This window comes from Castanea sativa, chromosome 3, assembly GCF_040712315.1.
Source record: "Castanea sativa cultivar Marrone di Chiusa Pesio chromosome 3, ASM4071231v1".
NCBI lineage: Eukaryota > Viridiplantae > Streptophyta > Magnoliopsida > Fagales > Fagaceae > Castanea > Castanea sativa.
The window spans coordinates 57,373,200-57,393,417 of NC_134015.1; the positions used below are offsets into that span (position 1 = coordinate 57,373,200).

Below are 20,218 nucleotides of genomic sequence, written 5' to 3' on the forward strand. Positions count from 1 at the left end.
CTCAATTGTCTATCGTATAGGAGATTCTTAGCCTATTAAATAATCTACATTGTAGGAAAAAAAAATAACGATCATACAATAAGAACATAAAGCATGGTTGAATACTCAGGTCAGTAAATGCTTGTCTTTTGATCATTGGCTGCATTAACGAGTCTGTCTCATGAACAACTCGGCAAATGGGGTTTTGGCTTAACGTATAAAAGTGATGGTGTAACTAGTGTTATTGTTGCAACCAATCTGACAAATTGTAATTGGTATATAAAAAATTAATGCTAGTAAACGAAATCCTCAACACTACTAAAATGTTGGGGTTCAAATGATATTCTAGTGGTAATGTATTCTTTTGTGATACCCTTATTTGTGATTGGAACCCCCACTCCCACCTCCCTCACACTATCTATCCATTTAAAAATACAAAATAATATGATAAAAAAATCTACAAAAATAATTGTTTTTAAGATTTTTTCAATTTATTTATTTAATAACTGTTTATATGATTTATTGTGAGTAGTATATAATAAAAGTAATTTTTTTTTTATAAACATATAATAAAAGTAGTGTTAGTGGTGAATACAAGTAAAAGTAATATTATTCTAATACAGCTTACCACATTAACAATTTGTGGAAAAATTTACACCTTTAGCATTATCATTAGCATAATATCAAAGTTATCACAAAAATTGCAATGAGTATGCTAACTCCCATAATTAGCAACCATGGAAAAAAATAATTCTATGTACTCGATACATATAATCGAAAAATTATTAAATGCTCTCAGAATACGGTAATATGGTACTCCCTCTCCTCTCATATTCATAGTAAATTCTGTCATGTATTTGATTAGTAAAAACCACATTTAACATAAGCGGAGTGAGCATCATATCATTATACTCAGATAATACTTAATAATTACTCCATAAAATTACTGTCCTACATGAGATGGACCCCACAGGTCTTTTTAGAAAGTTGTTACAAGTATCGGACACATGGTAAACCATTAAGCAATCAATAGGTAAAGTTTTTTTTTTTTCAAAAAGAAAAAAAAAAAAAAACTTGGACACATAGATCTTCTTTAAAAGGCGTCTCAGTGTTTCTGGGCCTCTTTGGCTGGCCCAACACCTCACACTACAATTTGATAAATGATTTTTTATTTTTTTCATTTCTAAAATGCACTCCACCGCATATTTTTTATTTGCAGATAGAGGAGAGAACAGAGTGCATTGGAGTTGGAGTTGGAGCTGGGAACGATGGTGGCCCTCACAGCTAGCTTCGCACCAGCACCAGCAACAGCAACAATTACAATGCCGATGACGAAGAAACGCAGTGGTGGGACAGTGTGTTTCGCCGAGTTGTCATTCCCTTCGTTTCTCCCAAAGCAAGTGGAGAATATTAAAGACACTTTCGCTCGTAAGCTCGCCACGAGGATTGACAGACTTCCTGTACCTGTACGTAAACTCTCTCACTCTTGTCTTCTTTAAAATATTCACCAAAGGCATCTTCCATTATAAGCTGCTTACTTATTTATATTTGCCATTGAATTTTTGTAGCATTGTTTAATATTTTAGTGTTGCTCATGCTTAGTGAAAGTATGTGTGTGTGTATATATATATATATTTTAGTGTCCTGTGTAAAATAATGCTAAAATATGCTACTGCTTTTTTATTTTGTTGCTCATGCTTAGTGAAAGTATGTGTGTGTATATATATATATATATACTTTCACAACAAATTATATATAGTAAGTTGTTATTGGTTCAAAATTAAATCTACCACTGAAATTATTTTTTCTACCATCAATAAAAACCCGTAATATCCAGTCCCTTATGATTGTTTGTGAAGGTGTTTTGACAACGTCATGGACATGACATTTCTCTTCAAATAAACTAGAGGGTAAGTTAGGAAAATTATCAATATTATGCGTAAATTTTCTCTTCAAAGAGGATCATACTACCATTATTTGGTGTGTCCATTTGGGACATTCCAAAATAGAATAGAGAACTAACAAAATAGATGGGATGAATGGAATTAAGAGAATATTTAACTATTTAATTATTATTTTAACATCGGCCAAGCCTTGCATTCCTCTTTTTCCCAAAACTATTCATGCATTTACTTATTTCCTAGACGTTTTATATTTATTATTGATTTTTAGGAGACAGATTGTCCATCTAATCTTAAAGTATGTTAACAACTTAACTCTAGAAGTACAGTAGTGATATATATTCTATTAGCTATATATTATGCATTAGGTTGGATAACAATGCATAATGAATAAACATTCTTTGTCCCAATGTGGGTGTTCCATTTTATACTCTACCAATCCTAGCCACCACTTCTCCTGGTTTTTCTTTATAAATTAATTGAAGTATAAAGTTAAAAATATATATTTGACACGTGTCATACTATAGTTGGTAGAATATAAAGTGGAACACTCTTAGCAGGACGTAGGATTTTTCTTCAATCATAACATACTTTCCGTAGTCTCTACTTGAGCCTACTTGACTCCCAAGATATAATATTTCCTATTTCTGACTGCATATATCCTTTTTAATACAACGTGCCTGCCAAAAATTGCAGGTCAGCTTCTCGGATAATAGTATCATGAGTAGTTGTGTGAGGCCGTTAATACAGAGCAAGACAAGTCCAGTTGTTCTTCTCCATGGTTTTGACAGGTCTTTAGCATTACTGTTTTGAAAGAATTCATTTGCTTAATTTGTCTTTGTAGTTCACCACTAGATCTTATTATTCAGCTCCTGTTTAGAATGGAGGTACACATATCCGTTGCTTGAGGAGGCTGGTTTAGAGACTTGGGCTGTGGACATACTTGGTTGGGGTTTCTCTGATTTAGGTTTGTTTTATTTGCTTGTGTTTGTGCGTGTATATATGGGTTTTTTGGCCTATTAGCAAATTAGCATTTACTTGGGCTCTAGACATACTAGGCATATCCTTTCTAGGACTAAAGCTTTGTTGTTGTTGCGTGTTTACTCTTTTTTAAGAAAAAATGCTTTGTTTCTTGTTTCACATGTCAGAAAGGCTTCCACCATGTAAAGTGGCATCTAAGCGTGAACACTTTTATCAGGTACTTCTTATTGGTTCATGGATGTCTTTTATTCTTGTGTATATGAAGGAAATTTTATCACCAAATTTGTATTGTGATGGAAGCTTAAAATATAATAGGAAGCCTAAAACATACATATGACACTTTGACAGCTTATTTGCATGTCCTTTATAAGTGATATGGCTAAGTTTTTCTGGCATTTTTATGAAGCTTGGAGTCAATATATTCTTTGTATTAGTTTAAATAAAATTGACAGTCAATTGCATGTTGCATTTTATGGGCATATCATCATGTCATTGGCAGAAGAACCTATCTCTAGTACATAATGATAGCACCTTGTTTACATACATCATGTTTTATCCTTAATTGGATTTATCTCATCTTATCTCGACAACAGCTTTGGAAATCACACATCAAAAGGCCACTGATCACATATGACACTTTGACAGCTTATTTGCATGTCCTTTATAAGTTAGTGATGTGGCTAAGTTTTGCTGGCATTGTTATGAAGCTTTGATTCAATATATTCTATTAATCAGTTTAAATGAAATCGAGAATCCATTGCATGTTTAAGTTTTGTGGGCATATCATTGGCAGAAGAACCTATCTCCAGTACATAATGATAGCGCCTTGTTCGCATTCATCGTGTTTTATCCTTAAATGGACTTGTCTCATCTCAACAACAGCTTTGGAAATCACACATCAAAAGGCCGATGATATTGGTTGGACCAAGCCTTGGTGCTGCTGTTGCAATTGACTTTGTAGCTAACCATCCAGAAGCCGTGAGTATATTGAATAATTGAACTTATGATTATGAACCTCGATCCACCCTCTAATGTTCTATGAAACATCATTGTTTCTAGTTCACCTTTTTCAGATTGAAAAGCTGGTTTTAATTGATGCAAGTGTGTATGCAGAAGGCACAGGAAATCTAGCAACTTTACCCAGAATTGCAGCATATGCTGGGGTGAGTCTTTCCATAAATCTATTAGTCCATACTACTAACAATTTTTAATTATTTTTGCTATCAAAATTTATTTAAGGCCATCACGTTATAAAAGTCATGTTTTTTTTTTGCTCATTGCCTGAGCCTTAACTTATGTTAATATTGTTTTATTTAGAGGTTTCCTTTCTGTTAGTGATGTCTTCAGTCAGTTTATCTATTTTTATTGTTAAGTACACATGCACTGCTCAAATGGCACCTCTCCTCCTTATAGGAATAAGCTGGAGGTGAGATCATGGCTTCTTCTTCTTCAAATGAATTATATTGTTCTTTATACAAACCACCTGAATACTTTCCCTCATATTGCCACTATCCAACTCAACACCCTCTGCATGAGTGCTTAGCCACCCATGATCCCTTTAGTTAATCATTGATTATGATGCTTGTGTTTAGATGTTAATATGGACTCATTTTTTCATCATATATAAAGCTTGTATACTTCATTCTCAAATGTCGATACATAGTAATGCTTCAGTCTTTTCTATGAGAGGCTTCAGAAACAGGAGAATTGTCAAATAATTTTGATCAGATATAAGCTTTGCATCATGCTATTCTTATTAATTTACCTGAAGGAAAATTACCAAAAATTGAAACTTTCTAGTTTCTGAGGTCCCTCAGGTTTACAAGAGTTGATAGTGGATAATATATGTAGTTAGTTGTTACCTTCAATTCAGTGATATTTACAGGTTTTCCAACCAAATGAAAACTGTTGCCTCTTGCTTTTTGGACTTGCCTGCAAAAATGTGAGAGAGGAGGAGCAAGCATTATAATTGCCTCAGCACATTGCATTTTGCATTTTTTATACATGGTTCACCTCATACAATCTGTAATTTTAACATTTTAATTTCATGTGAAAGTGTCTCAGAATTAACCATTAAACATTAAAGATCAACTAATGCAGATGATATGTTCTGGTTTTGGTATGCTATCCTTTTATTCATCACCTAACATTATAAAAACTGTTGATTGTGTTTTCTTCTCTAACAGCACCTATTATGACTAAGTACTTTGCAATAATGGATTCTAGTAAGTCGCTTATACAAATGCAAAGTACATAATATGACCATAGTTGTCTTAAAAAAAAAAAAAAAGGAAGTTAGATGTTAAAATTTAAAAGCAAAGCAAAATAAGCCTTCTTTATTTATGCCTAACCCTTTTTTTTGGGGGGGTGGGGGGGGTGGGGAGGTTGTGTTATACATTAATTAACAATGACTGTGGGCACTCTTTTTGGATCAGGTTTGTTTATTGAAGAGCATCCCACTGCGTTTATATGTAAATGTTTTGGCCTTCACTGGCATCTCATTTGGTACCAGCTTAGATTGGACTAATGTGAGTGTATACTCAGAAAAAGTTCTAGTTTTTATGTCATTAGTCTTACTGTATCATAATATCTTTAAAAATATGGGGTGCTGCATTGGTGATCTTGGATCTAATGATGTTTTTTTCCTGTTATCTAATCTAGGTGGGCCGCCTGCATTGTCTATATCCTTGGTGGGAAGATGCAACTGTGGATTTTATGATTAGCGGGGGTTATAATGTTAGTGCACAGATACAACAGGTATATGCCAAATTGCTTTGTCATTTAAATCAACAAATGTTATTGTGTCGTTTTGTCCTGTATATACAAAAGAGGACCCTTGTTATAAAACAAATGGAGTGGGAACAATGCTTAGAGAAGGGGAAACTTAAGTTTGCATATAACAGATATCTATGGACTATGGTGCATGTCAAGGAGAAAATTTGATGGTTGATGGAAAAGGACATTGTGTCCAAGAGGTCATAGATCCTTCATTCATTTTCAGGCATTTCATTTCTCTTATTGCTTGATCTTTTTAACTTTCTGGTGCCCCAAAAGATGGTCAATAAATCCCTGGAGCAACTTCTGAATGATCTCCAACATGGGAAATTTAATTGGCAGATGCAACTGCCTCGGTTTTTTATCGTGTTTATTAATTTGTGCTGCTCTTCCCAATCTCTTTTCTGGATCCTTAAGTTCTTTGAGAAATTTTTTTTTTTTTTTTTTTAAATAACAACAATAATAATTTTTATTAGAGGAAGTTTTCTAAACCCTCCCCCCGCCCCCTCTCTCCCCCCTCTTTTGCCGGTATAGAACACGTGGCAGGTGTCCATGACATAAGTTTGGTGGATCTAAGCATGAAATTTACTACAAGTCACTTGTCTTCCTCACATATCACTGGAGTTGCCATTTTGAGCTCAAAGTTGTTAAATAAATTATCCATGACAAGAATAATTGAAGATGTACTATTTGTGTGTGTATGAGAGAGAGAGAGAGAGAGAGAGAGAGAGAGGATCCTGATAAGAGTGTTCCTTAAATTTTGTGTGGAAATGAACCTGCCTTAAGTTCCAGAAGAAGGTTTATTGGCATATACTTAGTTGTGTTCGTGTTTTTACCTCTTCACCCCCCACCTCTCTATCCCCTTCTAATGAAAATCTCATATCTCAATTGAATGCCACAAAATTTTACTGTCTCTGAAAATGCTGTTTTCAATTTTGTTTACCAGGTAAAGCAGAAGACACTTATCATATGGGGTGAGGATGACCAGATCATTAGTAACAAGCTTGCAGTGGTTAGTTTATTTTATTTATATAAAGCATTGATAGAATGCAACAGATAAGTAATGGAAAACATGCTCAGGATTCAGTTGGAATAACAGATTTGCTTAATTCTTGGTGCATTATGCAGAGACTGCACTGTGAACTGCCAAATGCAACTATACGTCAAATACCAGATTGTGGTCATCTTCCTCATGTTGAGAGGCCAAACTCAGTTGCCAAATTGATTGTGGATTTTGTTCATGAAGATTGCTATAAAGAGGCTGAATGTGTTTCCCAATATTGAAGTCCACTTTCCACTAGTCCAAGGTAATTTTTGTAAATGTGAAAGACTATCACAATTTGCATTCCATTTTGCTTGAAGATGACAAGCCATCTTTTTATTATTTGTTCAGCAAGAAACTTATTCGTAATTGACATAGATGCTGCCAGTCATTTTATTTGTATCATTGTATGCATTAAAACTGAATTAAATATGTAACTTATTAACAATGTCCTGCGTAGAAAACTATTATAATCAATTTCACATCCATGTGATGCTTCAATTACCCATTCAGGAATTGCTTAATTTCCTATATTTGCATCTGATTGTTTGCTTACCAAAATGGACTCTGCATCCTGTTGCAAATTTCTTGCTTCTTTCTACAAATTGATGAGGAAGTTGGATAGAAGAACAATACTGCATGCTTCAGTATCAAAATGGTTTAGTGCTTTTAAAGATTCAGAGGACTTCCGTTATCATTGTTATGTATCCTGTTTTAGTAATCAAAGTGTTAGTTTTGATGAGAATTATTAGCCCAATAACCATATCTTGTGAAGAGTTTTTCCAAAAACTAATATACACTTTATTTATGTGGCAACTTTGATCAATAGTCTGTTGAATCTGACCCTAAAATTGTTGTTGGAATTGAAACTTAATGTATACGATATTGCATGTTATCTATAAAAGTAGGGCTGCAGCTGACCAGGAATCATTTTCATTGAAAGGAATGGCAAGATTGTATTCAAACATCTACTAGTGTTTGAATGTGATATGCTTAGCAAAATTTCTTGCTAGAAAGGCTGATGATGAAGCTTGGGACCAAAACTCTTGTCAAACAAAATTTTCTCTTTTCACAGGAACAAATGAGACCAAAACACATACAAATGCTTTTCTTTTCCTTTTATGAGCAGATAAATAAGAATGCAATGCAGATCAGCAATAGAAGCTGTACCTGGAAAAGCAGTCTATACAACTTTAGTTAATGGAAGGGATTTTGTAGTGTGAGTAGCTAGAATTAATGGTGGTACGAAAACATGCTCAGGATTTTAATGATATCAATGTAAAGATATGAAGTTGTGAGGCGCTAGATCTACTTTTCTGAGTCACTTCCCAGAAAATTATGTAATCCACCTTGAAAAAGTGAGTCTAATACTAGCTACCATTGCTAAATCAAGCAAAACCTTGTTCAGATTTACCATGTGGATGTCAATAATTAAATGCTTGAAAATACGATTTAAGGAAAGTGAGTCTTTTGTCTTTACCGTTTGTGGTTACCATCACACTGTTTGGGGATCTCACGTTTTGTTTTCAACTAGCTTTCAGTTATCTGTGGAGGCGGAGTCAGAAATTTTTCTTTAGGGGCCAAGCTAATTTTAATGAAGTTCTTAAGTTTTTTTTGAGGGGGAATAGAGTTCTTAAGTTGAAAAAAAAAAAATCATGACTAAAAAGTAAAATCAGTGTTTTATTCATAAATTAACTTTAACTCAAGAGAGTTACTTTATATTCCATCTCAAAAAAAAAAAATGTTACTTTATATTCTTTTTTGCTTCTGAAATCATTAATAATTGATTTTTAGGCTCGGATTTTTTTTAATCCTAACTTCTATTTTAATATGGCTCAACTTTGAAATGTTCAACAAGTCGATTAATGGAGATATTAGTAGTTGTAATCCAAGATCACATTTTAAGAAAACAATATCTATTTCTTTAGGTTCACAACTTTGAGTCATTTTAGGGGTTTCAACATTTGAAATTTCAACATTTGAAATATATGAATGAGTGATAACCTTCAAATCTTGAACACGTTTTTCTCTTCATATATCAATATGTCTACTCCAATTATAAAATCTAAATAAAATTTTATAATCTAGTCATATAGCCTTAAAAGAAAATTGTAGAACTAAATAGCTCTCTATAACAATTGCACAGGCTAGTATTCGAATATAATAATATAAGCCAATCAATACAATCAAATTTGGAATATAAATAAAATATAATAACTTGTTTTTTGTGAAGGCAATAAACTTACTTCAATGCTTCATAGAAAAACAAAAAGGTCAAATGTGTTAAACCTAACCAGAAAACAAGTCAATGGAAAAAAAAAATGCTCAGTGCAAACTAGTTGTTACCCACTTACCACTTTTAATAATAACAAAAAATTTAGAAACTACAAAAGTTAAAATTTAACATTAGGGGTCCATTTAGTTGGAAGAGTGGAAAAGTGGGAGGATAAAAAATTAGTGGAAGGATGAAAAAGTGGAAGGATAGAAAAGATGTAGTTTTCCCTCATGTGTGTTTGGTTGGAAGGGTGGAAAAGTGGGAAAGTGAAAAAAAAATTTGTTTGATTGAAAAGAAAAATAAGAGGATGAAAAATGTTGTTTATATAAATTGACTATTATGTCCTTGCTATATAATAGTGGGAAAGTGAGAGGGGTAGGTAAGTGCAATAAAGTGAAGATATTTGTGTAAATTACATCATTCAGCATCTTTTCCTCCCCATTTTCCTCCCAAATTAGGAGGATAAAAAAGTGTGGGCCCAGAGGAATTATTTTCCTCCCCATTTTCTGTCTCTTTTGTTTTCTCTCCTGAATCAAACGGTTAAAAACGTCATTTTTCACCCTATTTTCTATCCTCCCTGTTTTCACCCCAACCAAACATACCCTAGAAGTCAATAAACTTAGATAATATCGCCAGATCTAAAGACTCTATACATACCAACTGGCAGCACAGTCATAGGGAGAGAGGGAGAAAGAAAAACAAATACTGCTAGAGTTGAGCTGAGAATTTAGTTTTTGTTTTTATTTTTTAATAATTTTATTTTCAGCTTATGTTTTTGAGTAAACAACAACTTTTAGCTATAACTATAGGGATTTTTTTTTTCTCGTATTTGGAGGCATCCTAATACATTGAATAGAGTCCTAAGCATTTAGGGTTTTTTTTTTTATATATATATATATATATATGGATTTTGGAGAGGCTTTGGGGCTGTTTGATACATAATTTCAAATTCATGTTTTCAATTTTCAAATAACATTACACGCATTTCTACACACTTTTTTTACACACGTATTTCCACGCATGTTTTCAAACAACAAAATACAAGTTTTTTGGCGCATATACCAAACATCCATTTTGTCGCGAAAGAATGCGCGTGTGTTATTTCTTTTTTAGATTTTTTTCGAACCAAATTTTAAAATTTGAAAGAGACCAAATGGAATTTTGAAAGGGAATAATCTATTTTGAATTTTTTCCTCAAAATATTAGGGGGCCAGCAAGTAATTATAAAGATCAAATATGGTTTTGTTACTACTATTAGTGGAAATTTTGAAAAGCTAGGGGCGGCCGGGGGAATAGAGTTCTTAAGTTGAAAAAAAAAAATCATGACTAAAAAGTAAAATCAGTGTTTTTCATAAATTAACTTTAACTCAACAAAGTTACTTTATATTCCTTCTCAAAAAAAAAAAAACTTTATATTCTTTTTTGCTACTGAAATCATTAATAGTTGATTTTTAGGCTCGGATTGTTATTAATCCTAACTTGTATTTTAATATGGCTCAACTTTGAAATGTTCAACAAGTCTATTAATGGAGATATTAGTAGTTGTAATCCAAGATCACATTTTAAGAAAACAATATCTATTTCTTTAAGTTCACAACTTTGAGTCATTTTAGGGGTTTCAACATTTGAAATATATGAATGAGTGATAACCTTCAAATCTTGAACACTTTTTTCTCTTCATATATCAATATGTCTACTCCAATTATAAAATCTAAATAAAATTTTATTATCTAGTTATATAGTCTTAAAAGAAAATTGTAGAACTAAATAGCTCTCTATAACAATTGCATAGGCTAGTATTCGAATATAATAATATAAGCCAATCAATACAATCAAATTTGGAATAAAAATAAAATATAATAACTTGTTTTTTGTGAAGGCAATGAACTTACTTCAGTGCTTCATTAAAAAACAAAAAGGTCAAATGTGTTAAACCTAACCAGAAAACAAGTCAATGGAAAAAAAATCCTCAGTGCAAACTAGTTGTTACCCACTTACCACTTTTAATAATAACAAAAAATTTAGAAACTACAAAAGTTAAAACTTAATATCAAGGGTTCGTTTGATTAGAAGAGTGGAAAAGTAGGAGGATGAAAAATTAGTGGAATGATAGAAAAGTGGGAGGATAGAAAAGATTTAGTTTTCCCTCATGTGTGTTTGATTGGAGGAGTGGAAAAGTGGGAGGGTGAAAAACTTTTTTGTTTGGTTGGAGAGAAAAATGAGAGGATAGAAAATGTTGTTTATATAAATTGACTATTATATCATTACTATATAACAGTGGGAAAGTGAGGGGTAGATAAGTGCAATAAAGTGAGAGTATTTGTGTAAATTACATCATTCAACATCTTTTCCTCCTCATTTTCCTCTCAAATTGGGAGGATAAAAAAGTGTGGGCCCGAAGGGATTATTTTCCTCCCCATTTTCTGTCTTTCTTATTTTCTCTCCTGAACTAAATGGTGAAAAATGTCATTTTCCACCATATTTTTCTCTCCCTATTTTCCATCCTACTTGTTTTCACCCCAATTAAACATACCCTAGAAGTCAGTAAACTTAGATAATATCGCCAAATCTAAAGACTCTATACATACCAACTAGCAGCACATTCATAAGGAGAGAGGGAGAAAGAAAAACAGATACTGCTAGAGTTGGGCTGAGAATTTTTTTTTTTTAATATTTTTATTTTCAGCTTATGTTTTTGAGTAAACAACAACTTTTAGCTATAACTATAGGGATTTTTTTTTCTCGTATTTGGAGGAATCTTGATGCATTGAATAGAGCCCTAAGCATTTAGGTTTTTTTTAAAAAATATATATATATATATATATATATATGGATTTTGGATAGGCTTTGGGGCTGCTTGATACATAACTTCAAACACATGTTTTCAATTTTCAAATAACATTACATGAATTTCTACGCACTTTTTTTACCCATACGTATTTTCACATGTTTTCAAACAACAAAATATATGTTTTTAAGTGCATATACCAAACACCCACTTTGTTGCCAAAGAATGCGCAAGTGTTATTTCTTTTTTAGATTTTTTTCGAACCAAATTTCAAAATTTGAAAGAGACCAAATGGAATTTTGAAAGGAAATAATCTGTTTTGAATTTTTTTCTCAAAAGATTAGGGGGCCGACAAGTAATTATAAAGATCAAATTCAGTTTTGTTACTACTATTAGTGGAAATTTTGAAAAGCTAGGCGGGGGGAGGGGGGGGGGACCATAGCCTCCTTGGCCCCAATGTGGCTTTGTCATTGGTTATTTTCTGTTTAACCTAATAAAAAAACTAGCTTTCGGTTTACCGTTGGCAATTCATGCGTTTGGCTTTTCTTCACAGGGACTATTTTTGATTGACGTGTCCCATGTGCATTTAGCTTTGCAACAATAAAATATTATTTGGGCAAATAACAACTTACCCATATGTGGTTTGACCGAAATTTAAGTTGCTTGTGGTTTAAAATTTAACACTTTACTCACCTAAGTTAGCTCAATTAGAGTTCCATAATCCAATTCTGTTAAAAACAAGTTTATGTATGCAATTTTGCTCTACTTTTATGTCTCTTTCATCCAAAAACACAAGAAACATAAAAATACAAGATCAAATAAAATAAAAAACAATCCAACGAAACACTTGCATAATGGGATTACATATAACAGGTAGACAACTTAAATTTCGATTAAACCCCAGGTGGGTAAAATGTCAAATTTTAAACCATGGGTAGGCAACTTGAATTTTGGCCAAACCACAAGTAGACAACTTAAATTTCGGCCAAACTACAGGTAAGTAAGTTGTAATTTGCCCATATTATTTTCTCCTTGGGATAATTCATAAATATAATTCCACTCTAGGCCAATACTTTTTTATCTAATCAATTAACTCCTCCATAAAAATATTCATAGTGAGTTAGTAACACAAAGTCATAAAATATAGCTTAATTCTTAAGTTCCCGGTTTAATTCTTTACGTTATTCCTATATTTATGAAATCAAATGAAAAAAAAAAAATTTAATAACTCTTAATTAAAATGGTTAGACCTAATACTCTAAATAACTAAACTCATTAAACTTATTTCAAATGAATATTTTATATCTCTAGAAAGAGATTATAAATTCCATCTTGAGAGTATGTGTTCCTTTATTACTATATGTGATTTCCCAACGTACTAAGAGTTTGATCGTTGAAATAAATTTCACTCCTAATACATTAAAGAAAAAAAAAAAACATTTCATATTCTGGTTCACAATTCCCTCAGGATTGAGAGTTTATGTAAATGAAAGTTGTGAGATTTAATATTCTATTTATAGTAATAAATAGAATAATTAATCTCACACAGCCCAATTCAATATATCTTATACACTTAAGATACATCAATATATCAACTAAAAATCTCTATTTTTATGATGTAGACAAATCATCTTAGTTGGTATATTATAGTCTTCACAGATAAAATGTCCAATTTGATTACCGACTACGAAATCAAAATATTTAGTTTGCAAGAAAGTTGTAATTTACATATTCTGTAACTAAATCATATAAAATTACATACAATGCGTCTTAAGAACTTTATGATAATGTCAAAATATTTATGTTACCATTATTTTAGATAATAAAATAACTTTTATTAATTTAATACTTAATGCCGTACATAATGTCATATAAACATAATATCATACATATTGTCATACAAATATAATATCATACACAATATAAAACAATACAATTTTAGAGCACTCATCCTAACATTATCTGCATGATAATTCACTACATTAGACATTCAGCTGTTGCAGGAAGTACCCAAGCAGCTTGCGCGTAAGCATACACATACACACAAGAGAGAGAGCAAAGACCTTTTCCTCAAATGAAATTTTTTAATCTGCAACTATGGCCTCGATGAGTTTAAGCTCAAGATATTGCGGTGTAAGCTTCAACTTGTTTGCTTCAGATTCCTTCGATAAACTAGAAACGTAGAGAGAGCAATAACATTAGTCATTTCTATAGTACCATATTCGTATCTTTTTAACTGAAAAGTGAATGGAACTTTCACTGGTAGAGATTTGCATCGGCTTTAATTTTTTCCCGAGCCATGTACATTTGGTTCTCAATTTCTTGCTGCTTCATAAGGATTTTGCTCACATTTGCACTCTTCTCAGCTTCACTGATAGCCTTTTTTTTATTTGTCTCTGCCTCTATCTCAACCACTCTTTGTTTCTCAATAGCAATTAGGATCTAACAAAGTAACAACAACATAAAACATAGAATGATGCACTCTATTAACTTCTTAGGCTTATTATATAATAAATTATCCAATATGTTTGCCACTTTCCGGTTGTGGGTGCAAACACATGCATGTGCAGCAATTGGGTATAAGGAAAAAAGCTTGTGATGTTAGTGCTTGTTGGGCCAAGGCTAACTGGTTTAAACTGTTTTAAGGAAATTAAAAACACATATAATTTGTAAAGAATCGGCATATCTAGAATCATATTTTACGTGTGTGTCTATTTGATTTGCTTAACTAACAGAGGAAAAAAAAAAGTGAAAGGACATTCTCTCGTATTCAAGAAAAAGAAACTGAACCTTAGTGCATTCCACTTCAATCTGTTCAAAATTGCGTTGTATGCTTTCCAGGATGGTTGGCTTTGTAACTCGAACACTGATGATTTCAATACCTGGAGCATAACGTGCGCAGTCACCCTAGAGAGCATCTTTCATCCTTTCGGCAATCTGTGAGGGTTAAATGCTTTGTCAATATAATATGAAACAAACGAATAGAGAAGGATTTGATAACCACTACACTTGCACTCACGCCGTAGTAGTACCATGATGTTACACAACTACATGAATATAGTTATAAGCAGCTCTTTAATAATCCAGGTAACTTAACACCATTACAGTGATTTCAAAACCTTGCTACTCATGGAAAAGAAAAAAAGTATAGTATTTTTTATGAATTAAATCTTTTGTCTCACTTTTTTAGCTTTGGTTCATAAATAAAAACTTGACATGGATACTTATTTAATTATATTTTATTTTTTTGCATTTCTTATTTCAGCTGGTCAAAATAAATATTATAAAAAAAAAAAAATAAAAAAAAAAACACATCACCACCAAAGTTTACTGGTCGCACCAACAAAAGATCACCAGCGTCATGAACGCGTGTCATCTACCACCACCAGCAAATTCCAGCCACAAAAAGAAATGTCTCTCTGGAAGTTTGGTTCTTTATGGTTGGTAGGCTGGGCTGAAATATTGGTTTGGTCATTTTTCCGGTGGAGATCTTATGTAAACATGCATTAGTGGGTGTTTGGTCTTTTGAAGATTTGGATTCGTATGGGATTCGAAGAAGACAAGGAGGCAGTGGATATCAGTCAGAGATCTGAAGAAGACAAGAGGCGGTGGTATGGACTTTATAGTAAAGGATTGGTGTTGATGAAACAGTGGTAGAGGGAACGTGTTGAGGTTTTTTTTTTTTGAATATTTATTTTGAGAACTACTTATTATACCGTAAAGCAAAATTGGCAGCTGCCAAAATATTTTTCATTTATGGCTTTAGAGGGTATGTTTTCTTTAGGATCCATACGGACCATACCTGATCGAAAACATCAATATAGACTTTCTGAAGAGAATGAGAGCTGCAGAACTGATTGATCTCATGATGAATTTTGTCATATATCCAAGTATTGTCATACTGCACCCCATAGTTCAGCAGAGTGTCATACACAATCTTTGTGAAGCCGATTAACAACCTGAAAAAGAATATATAAGCTGAGAATTTCAAACCCTAGTGAAACCATGATGTTAATAAAGAGAGCAACCTCTTGTAGCTTTACCTCTATCTTCTCGAAGTTGATCATTACACCTCCTTTTGTACCACAAGGAATATCCCTCACCTGCAATTATACTCACAGGAAAGATTTGAGCATTAGACTGACAAGATGAAATTCCTCAACTTTCATAGCATCGAATTTTACTTGATCTGTTTGAAGGGTTACTTGAACTGGCTCATAATGGGTTATAAAAGGCAGTTTCAGATGAAAACCTGAAAATTAAGTACAAACAGAAATTTCGTTAGTTCAAGAAATAAAGCAACTACAGAATGAAAATCATAAAGAAAATACCATAGTCAAACCTGGATATGTAATCGTCTTTTGAAGGGCACCTCCTCTCCAGTAAACCCCAACATGGCCTTCTGGGACAAACAGAAATTTCGTTAGTTCAAGAAATAAAGCAACTACAGAATGAAAATCATAAAGAAAATACCATAGTCAAACCTTGATATGTAATCGTCTTTTGAAGGGCACCTCCTCTCCAGTAAACCCCAACATGGCCTTCTGGGACTTGGTGCAAAATGGACATGCCATTCCTAATAGTTATTGATGATGGAATCACAATCTGTAAAATTTATATTCATGTTAGAGATTCTCAAACTTAAACCCTAAATACTTATTCCAGTGGTTGAGATATAGAACAATTCTAAAGTTCATAAAGCCCGAGATAATATAGTTTGATAATTCGTACTATTGTGAAGATAGTGAAGAACGATAAGAAGACTGAGAATCGAGAAACCACTGCCACAGGCATCGTGCCTATCTTGCATTTGATAAAGAAGGCTTCTTAAAGTTATTTGATAATTTTGATAATTCTTTGTCTTTGCATTTGATAAAGAAGGCTTCTTAAAGTTATTTGGCTTCTTTTCTTTGATCTTAAAGGTCTGTATTGTATGTTGATCTTAAAGGTCTGTATTGTATGTTATTATGGGTTGTGGTCCCGTAAGTATTGTATTCTATATTGGACAATTTTTGAGTGGTGGCTTAATTTCAAGCAACTTAATTTTATATTTTCTCTTTTCCTATTGGATGATGTACTACACCGGATTGGTACACCCTTACTTAAGCTCAATGCTTATAAGGCAAAGGTGGGAGGAATTTCTCCCCGATGTGGGATTGAGCAAATCCATGAGGGTGGTAGCCCTCAGCCCATTCCCAAAGTGGACGATTCTTTCTTGGGGAAAGACTAAGTTTCCTCCCACAATTATATATATATATATATATATATATATATATATATATATATATATTAGTTTTTTAATTACTTTATCCTAATTTTTTTGTTTTGACCTAAATTAGATTTTTTTAATTACGTTTACGTTAATGTTAGTGCATATTAGCTATCATTTGATACTTTATCCACACACCAAAAAAAAAAAATTAACATTTAAATTAGGCTAAAAGTAAAATCGATCGTTACTTTATTAAAAAAAATTGATACAATACTTATTGTTACTCTATCCAAATAAGAGTCTTACTTAAACTTGTTATGTTAATACATGTTAGCTATTAATTTTTTATATTGACTTAAAACTCCTAAGAAGGTTCCTTGCATTTGTTTTCCTTATAGTCTGAAATGTTACAACACTAAAATCAATCGGTGCCCCAGCTCATGCTTATTGAATTATGAGCTTCTAGAATTTTTTTCTCATAGTAAATTGATATGCTTTATGTTGTTAAGGTCCTGCTATGAAATTGATGCGGAATTGGGAATGGGGTTTAGTGTGTTGAGTGGTTGAATTCAAGGACAACCGGCCTCCTAAGAAATATGAAAGAGGGAAGAGGGGGATACGGAATAGAGAGATTAGGTAGTAGTTAGGTTAATTCTTCGATATCTCATTATTAGCCCTCAAGCAATCTTTTTACAATTGTTCCTCTACAGTTAAGATCTGTTACAACCTGTAAACTACCTCTAACTGAATTATGCTGCTGTAACCCACTAATTAATTCTTCCCACTCAAGACAATGGTTATCTGCTAGGGGTGAGACATAGGTCCAATGCATGTAGTGCATTGGACCCGTTAAGATGGTGACTTGTATTTAAAAGTAGACACATGTTATAATCTCAACGAATTTAATGCGACTGAACACTAGACTCAAACATCACCCATCTACTAGTACCCTCTAATTGTATAATAGCCCACAGTAGACTAGAAGCTTGGTAATAGTCCAGCTCACACCTCTACTCCAACTCAGCACATGACCTTCTTTTTTTTTTGTTGCTGAATAAACATCTTTATTTCACAAAAGGAAGCCACGAAGGGTACAACAAAGAACTCATGGGCCTTTGCCCATCTTTTTCCAAAGCTTAAGCCACTAACAACGATGGATCAGAGATGTAGACAGGCCCAGAGTTGTTACAAAAAGCAGCCCAAAGGGCTAACAAATGAGTTGAGGAATTACCCTCTCTTTTCACAAAAGAAAAAGAAACATCATCAAACAGATTACAAAGAGCTAAAATATTTTGCAATATTACCTCAATAGTCCATTGAGAGGATGACTTTTTGTCTTTAACCTTCTATTATCGCTCTTTTGAGCCCAGTCTCAACTGCTTGATTTACCACTGCGTAGGCCGCTTTGGCTTCACCTCACAAAGGGCTTCCCGGGTCCAAAATGTCAATCCAAGCCGAAACAACTCTGCCATGATTGTCTTTGCCCACCACTGCAACTGATGTTTTGTTCTCTCTTATGGCAACATCAAAATTTAATTTCACCCAACCAGCTAGAGGAGAGGTCCAACCAGACTCATTCAATTCTAGTTTTTCCCCCACAATCTTCTTCCCAAGCTGCCTTTTGTTTTAGTTGAAAGAGCTTTGAATTTTCCTGGCTAGATCTACCACCAAACCAATATCTTCGCCCAATCTCGCCTTATTCCTTTGCATCCAAATCCTGTCAAACACAATTGAGGCATATAATTGGAAATGACGGGATTCCTCTTCCCTTATTACCAATTTCTCTTTGGGGTCAATGATGCATTTTACTCACTTTGTAACATCAATATGTGATAAATTAGACATATTTAAAGGCCATGGAGCCATAAGCCATACTTGAGAGGTCCAAGGACTTTGGAGGAAAATATGTTCAGTTGTCTCAGCCACATTCTTGCATAAAAAGCACTCAATAGATGGGATATGAAATCTTTTTTTCAGCTCCTCACCTACAGGGAGCATCCTCCAAGAAATCTTCCATAGGAAATTCTTGAATCTGGCATGGACCTTAAGTTTCCATAGACCTTTCCATTTTTTAATACTAAGAGGATTTGGGCTAGTTAACTGGGGTTGGATGATTGACATATAAGCTAACTTGACTAAGAAAGAGCCCAATTTTGATAAACACCAAAAAAATTTGTCATTTTGTTGGGGATGGGGAAGATTGATCTTAAGGATTTTCATTGCTGTCTCCGTATCAAATAAATTGAATAGCTTACCACGATCCCATTGTCTTGAGTCGTGGTCAATGAGACTAGCCACATAAACATCACTGCTACTTATGTCATTGGGGCTAGTGGGAATAGATATGACTTATGAGTAATGTTAGAAATACAAACTTTTTTATAAAATTTTTTACAAACGGCTGATTGGTGCGTGGTTATTGGTAAATGAAAAAATAATGTTAATGGTGGGCCTTGATGAAAATTGAAAACCAATAAGAAGTTGGCCACATCATCAATTTATAAAAATGTTGTCAAATAGTTTGTAGCTATAATATTACTCTAAAAACTATTGTAGAGGACGTCCTCTCAAAGCCTTTACTTATATGATTTCGGATGTAAGAAAGTCCACCTCATAGTTGAACTTATGAATCTATTGCCCTTTTGTCGAAAATGCTTTCTTTTTTCTTTTTCTTTTTTGGGAAAATTACTTTTCAAACTCTATAAATTGAAATTCATTTTATTCACACCATCATGCATACATATCAACAAAGGCCGCACTCACATTGTACCAAACAGTCCCTCAAAACAGAACAGACATTTCTTAGGTTTCATGATCCTAGGTTCTAAAGAGCGTGAGGGAAAAGAAAACTCAGAAAGGGTACACTTCTCTGAGAGCACATAGAATATACTATTAGAAAGGTGTTTCAGTATCAGTAGATGCTATCATGATATATGTCCACATGTTGTACTCCTAATATTGCTGGTAATTTCAAAAATGCTTCTTGTTGGCATTGAGCCTAATTGGCACCCATGAGGATGTGGTTAGCCCAGTATCAAAGAAAAGAACCTTATAAGTTCCATGTGCAAAGTGGTTTGGAAGCCTACTATCTCCCATTTGGTCTCAAAGAAACTCAAGAATTCATGGAGGAGAGGTCAAAACAGAGGAAATCATACTGAAGATGTCAGGGTGATCTTTAAAAGGAAGTGGCTACGACTCTATCCTAATCATAGTTCTCTGTTGTAATTGGTTTCGACCTTATTCCATCCTTCATGACCTTTGCTTA

The 20,218-nt window shown here is 33.3% G+C and overlaps 1 protein-coding gene and 1 pseudogene across 4 annotated transcripts; one reads left to right on the forward strand and one right to left on the reverse strand.

Moving 5' to 3' along the window:
• Window positions 1–1,164: 1,164 nt before the first annotated feature.
• Window positions 1,165–7,735, forward strand: LOC142627773 (alpha/beta hydrolase domain-containing protein VTE7). Of its 4 annotated transcripts, none has more exons than XM_075801663.1 (11): window positions 1,165–1,445; window positions 2,577–2,671; window positions 2,750–2,847; window positions 3,029–3,078; window positions 3,744–3,839; window positions 3,935–4,024; window positions 5,297–5,389; window positions 5,523–5,618; window positions 6,583–6,648; window positions 6,765–6,943; window positions 7,622–7,735. In XM_075801663.1, the coding sequence occupies exons 1-10, from the start codon at window positions 1,248–1,250 to the stop codon at window positions 6,918–6,920; spliced, it is 1,038 nt and encodes a 345-aa protein (XP_075657778.1). In that variant the 5' UTR covers window positions 1,165–1,247; the 3' UTR covers window positions 6,921–6,943; window positions 7,622–7,735. The 4 variants fall into 4 exon arrangements, with proteins under 4 accessions (XP_075657778.1, XP_075657777.1, XP_075657776.1 ...); XM_075801662.1 differs by lacking the exon at window positions 7,622–7,735 and adding an exon at window positions 7,192–7,266; XM_075801661.1 differs by lacking the exon at window positions 7,622–7,735 and having other exon boundaries at window positions 6,765–7,126.
• A 5,988-nt stretch (window positions 7,736–13,723) lies between these two features.
• LOC142629225 (uncharacterized) lies at window positions 13,724–16,535 on the reverse strand (annotated as a pseudogene).
• Between the last annotated feature and the right edge of the window lie 3,683 nt (window positions 16,536–20,218).

What these genes read in the sequence shown, in the direction of transcription:
- LOC142627773 (XM_075801663.1), top strand. Translation starts at nt 1,248, where the DNA reads ATGGTGGCCCTCACAGCTAGCTTCGCACCAGCACCAGCAACAGCAACA. An exon ending in TTGGGGTTTCTCTGATTTAG is followed by an intron (nt 2,848 to 3,028) that starts GTTTGTTTTATT and finishes TTCACATGTCAG; the next exon opens with AAAGGCTTCCACCATGTAAA. An exon ending in TAGCTAACCATCCAGAAGCC is followed by an intron (nt 3,840 to 3,934) that starts GTGAGTATATTG and finishes CACCTTTTTCAG; the next exon opens with ATTGAAAAGCTGGTTTTAAT.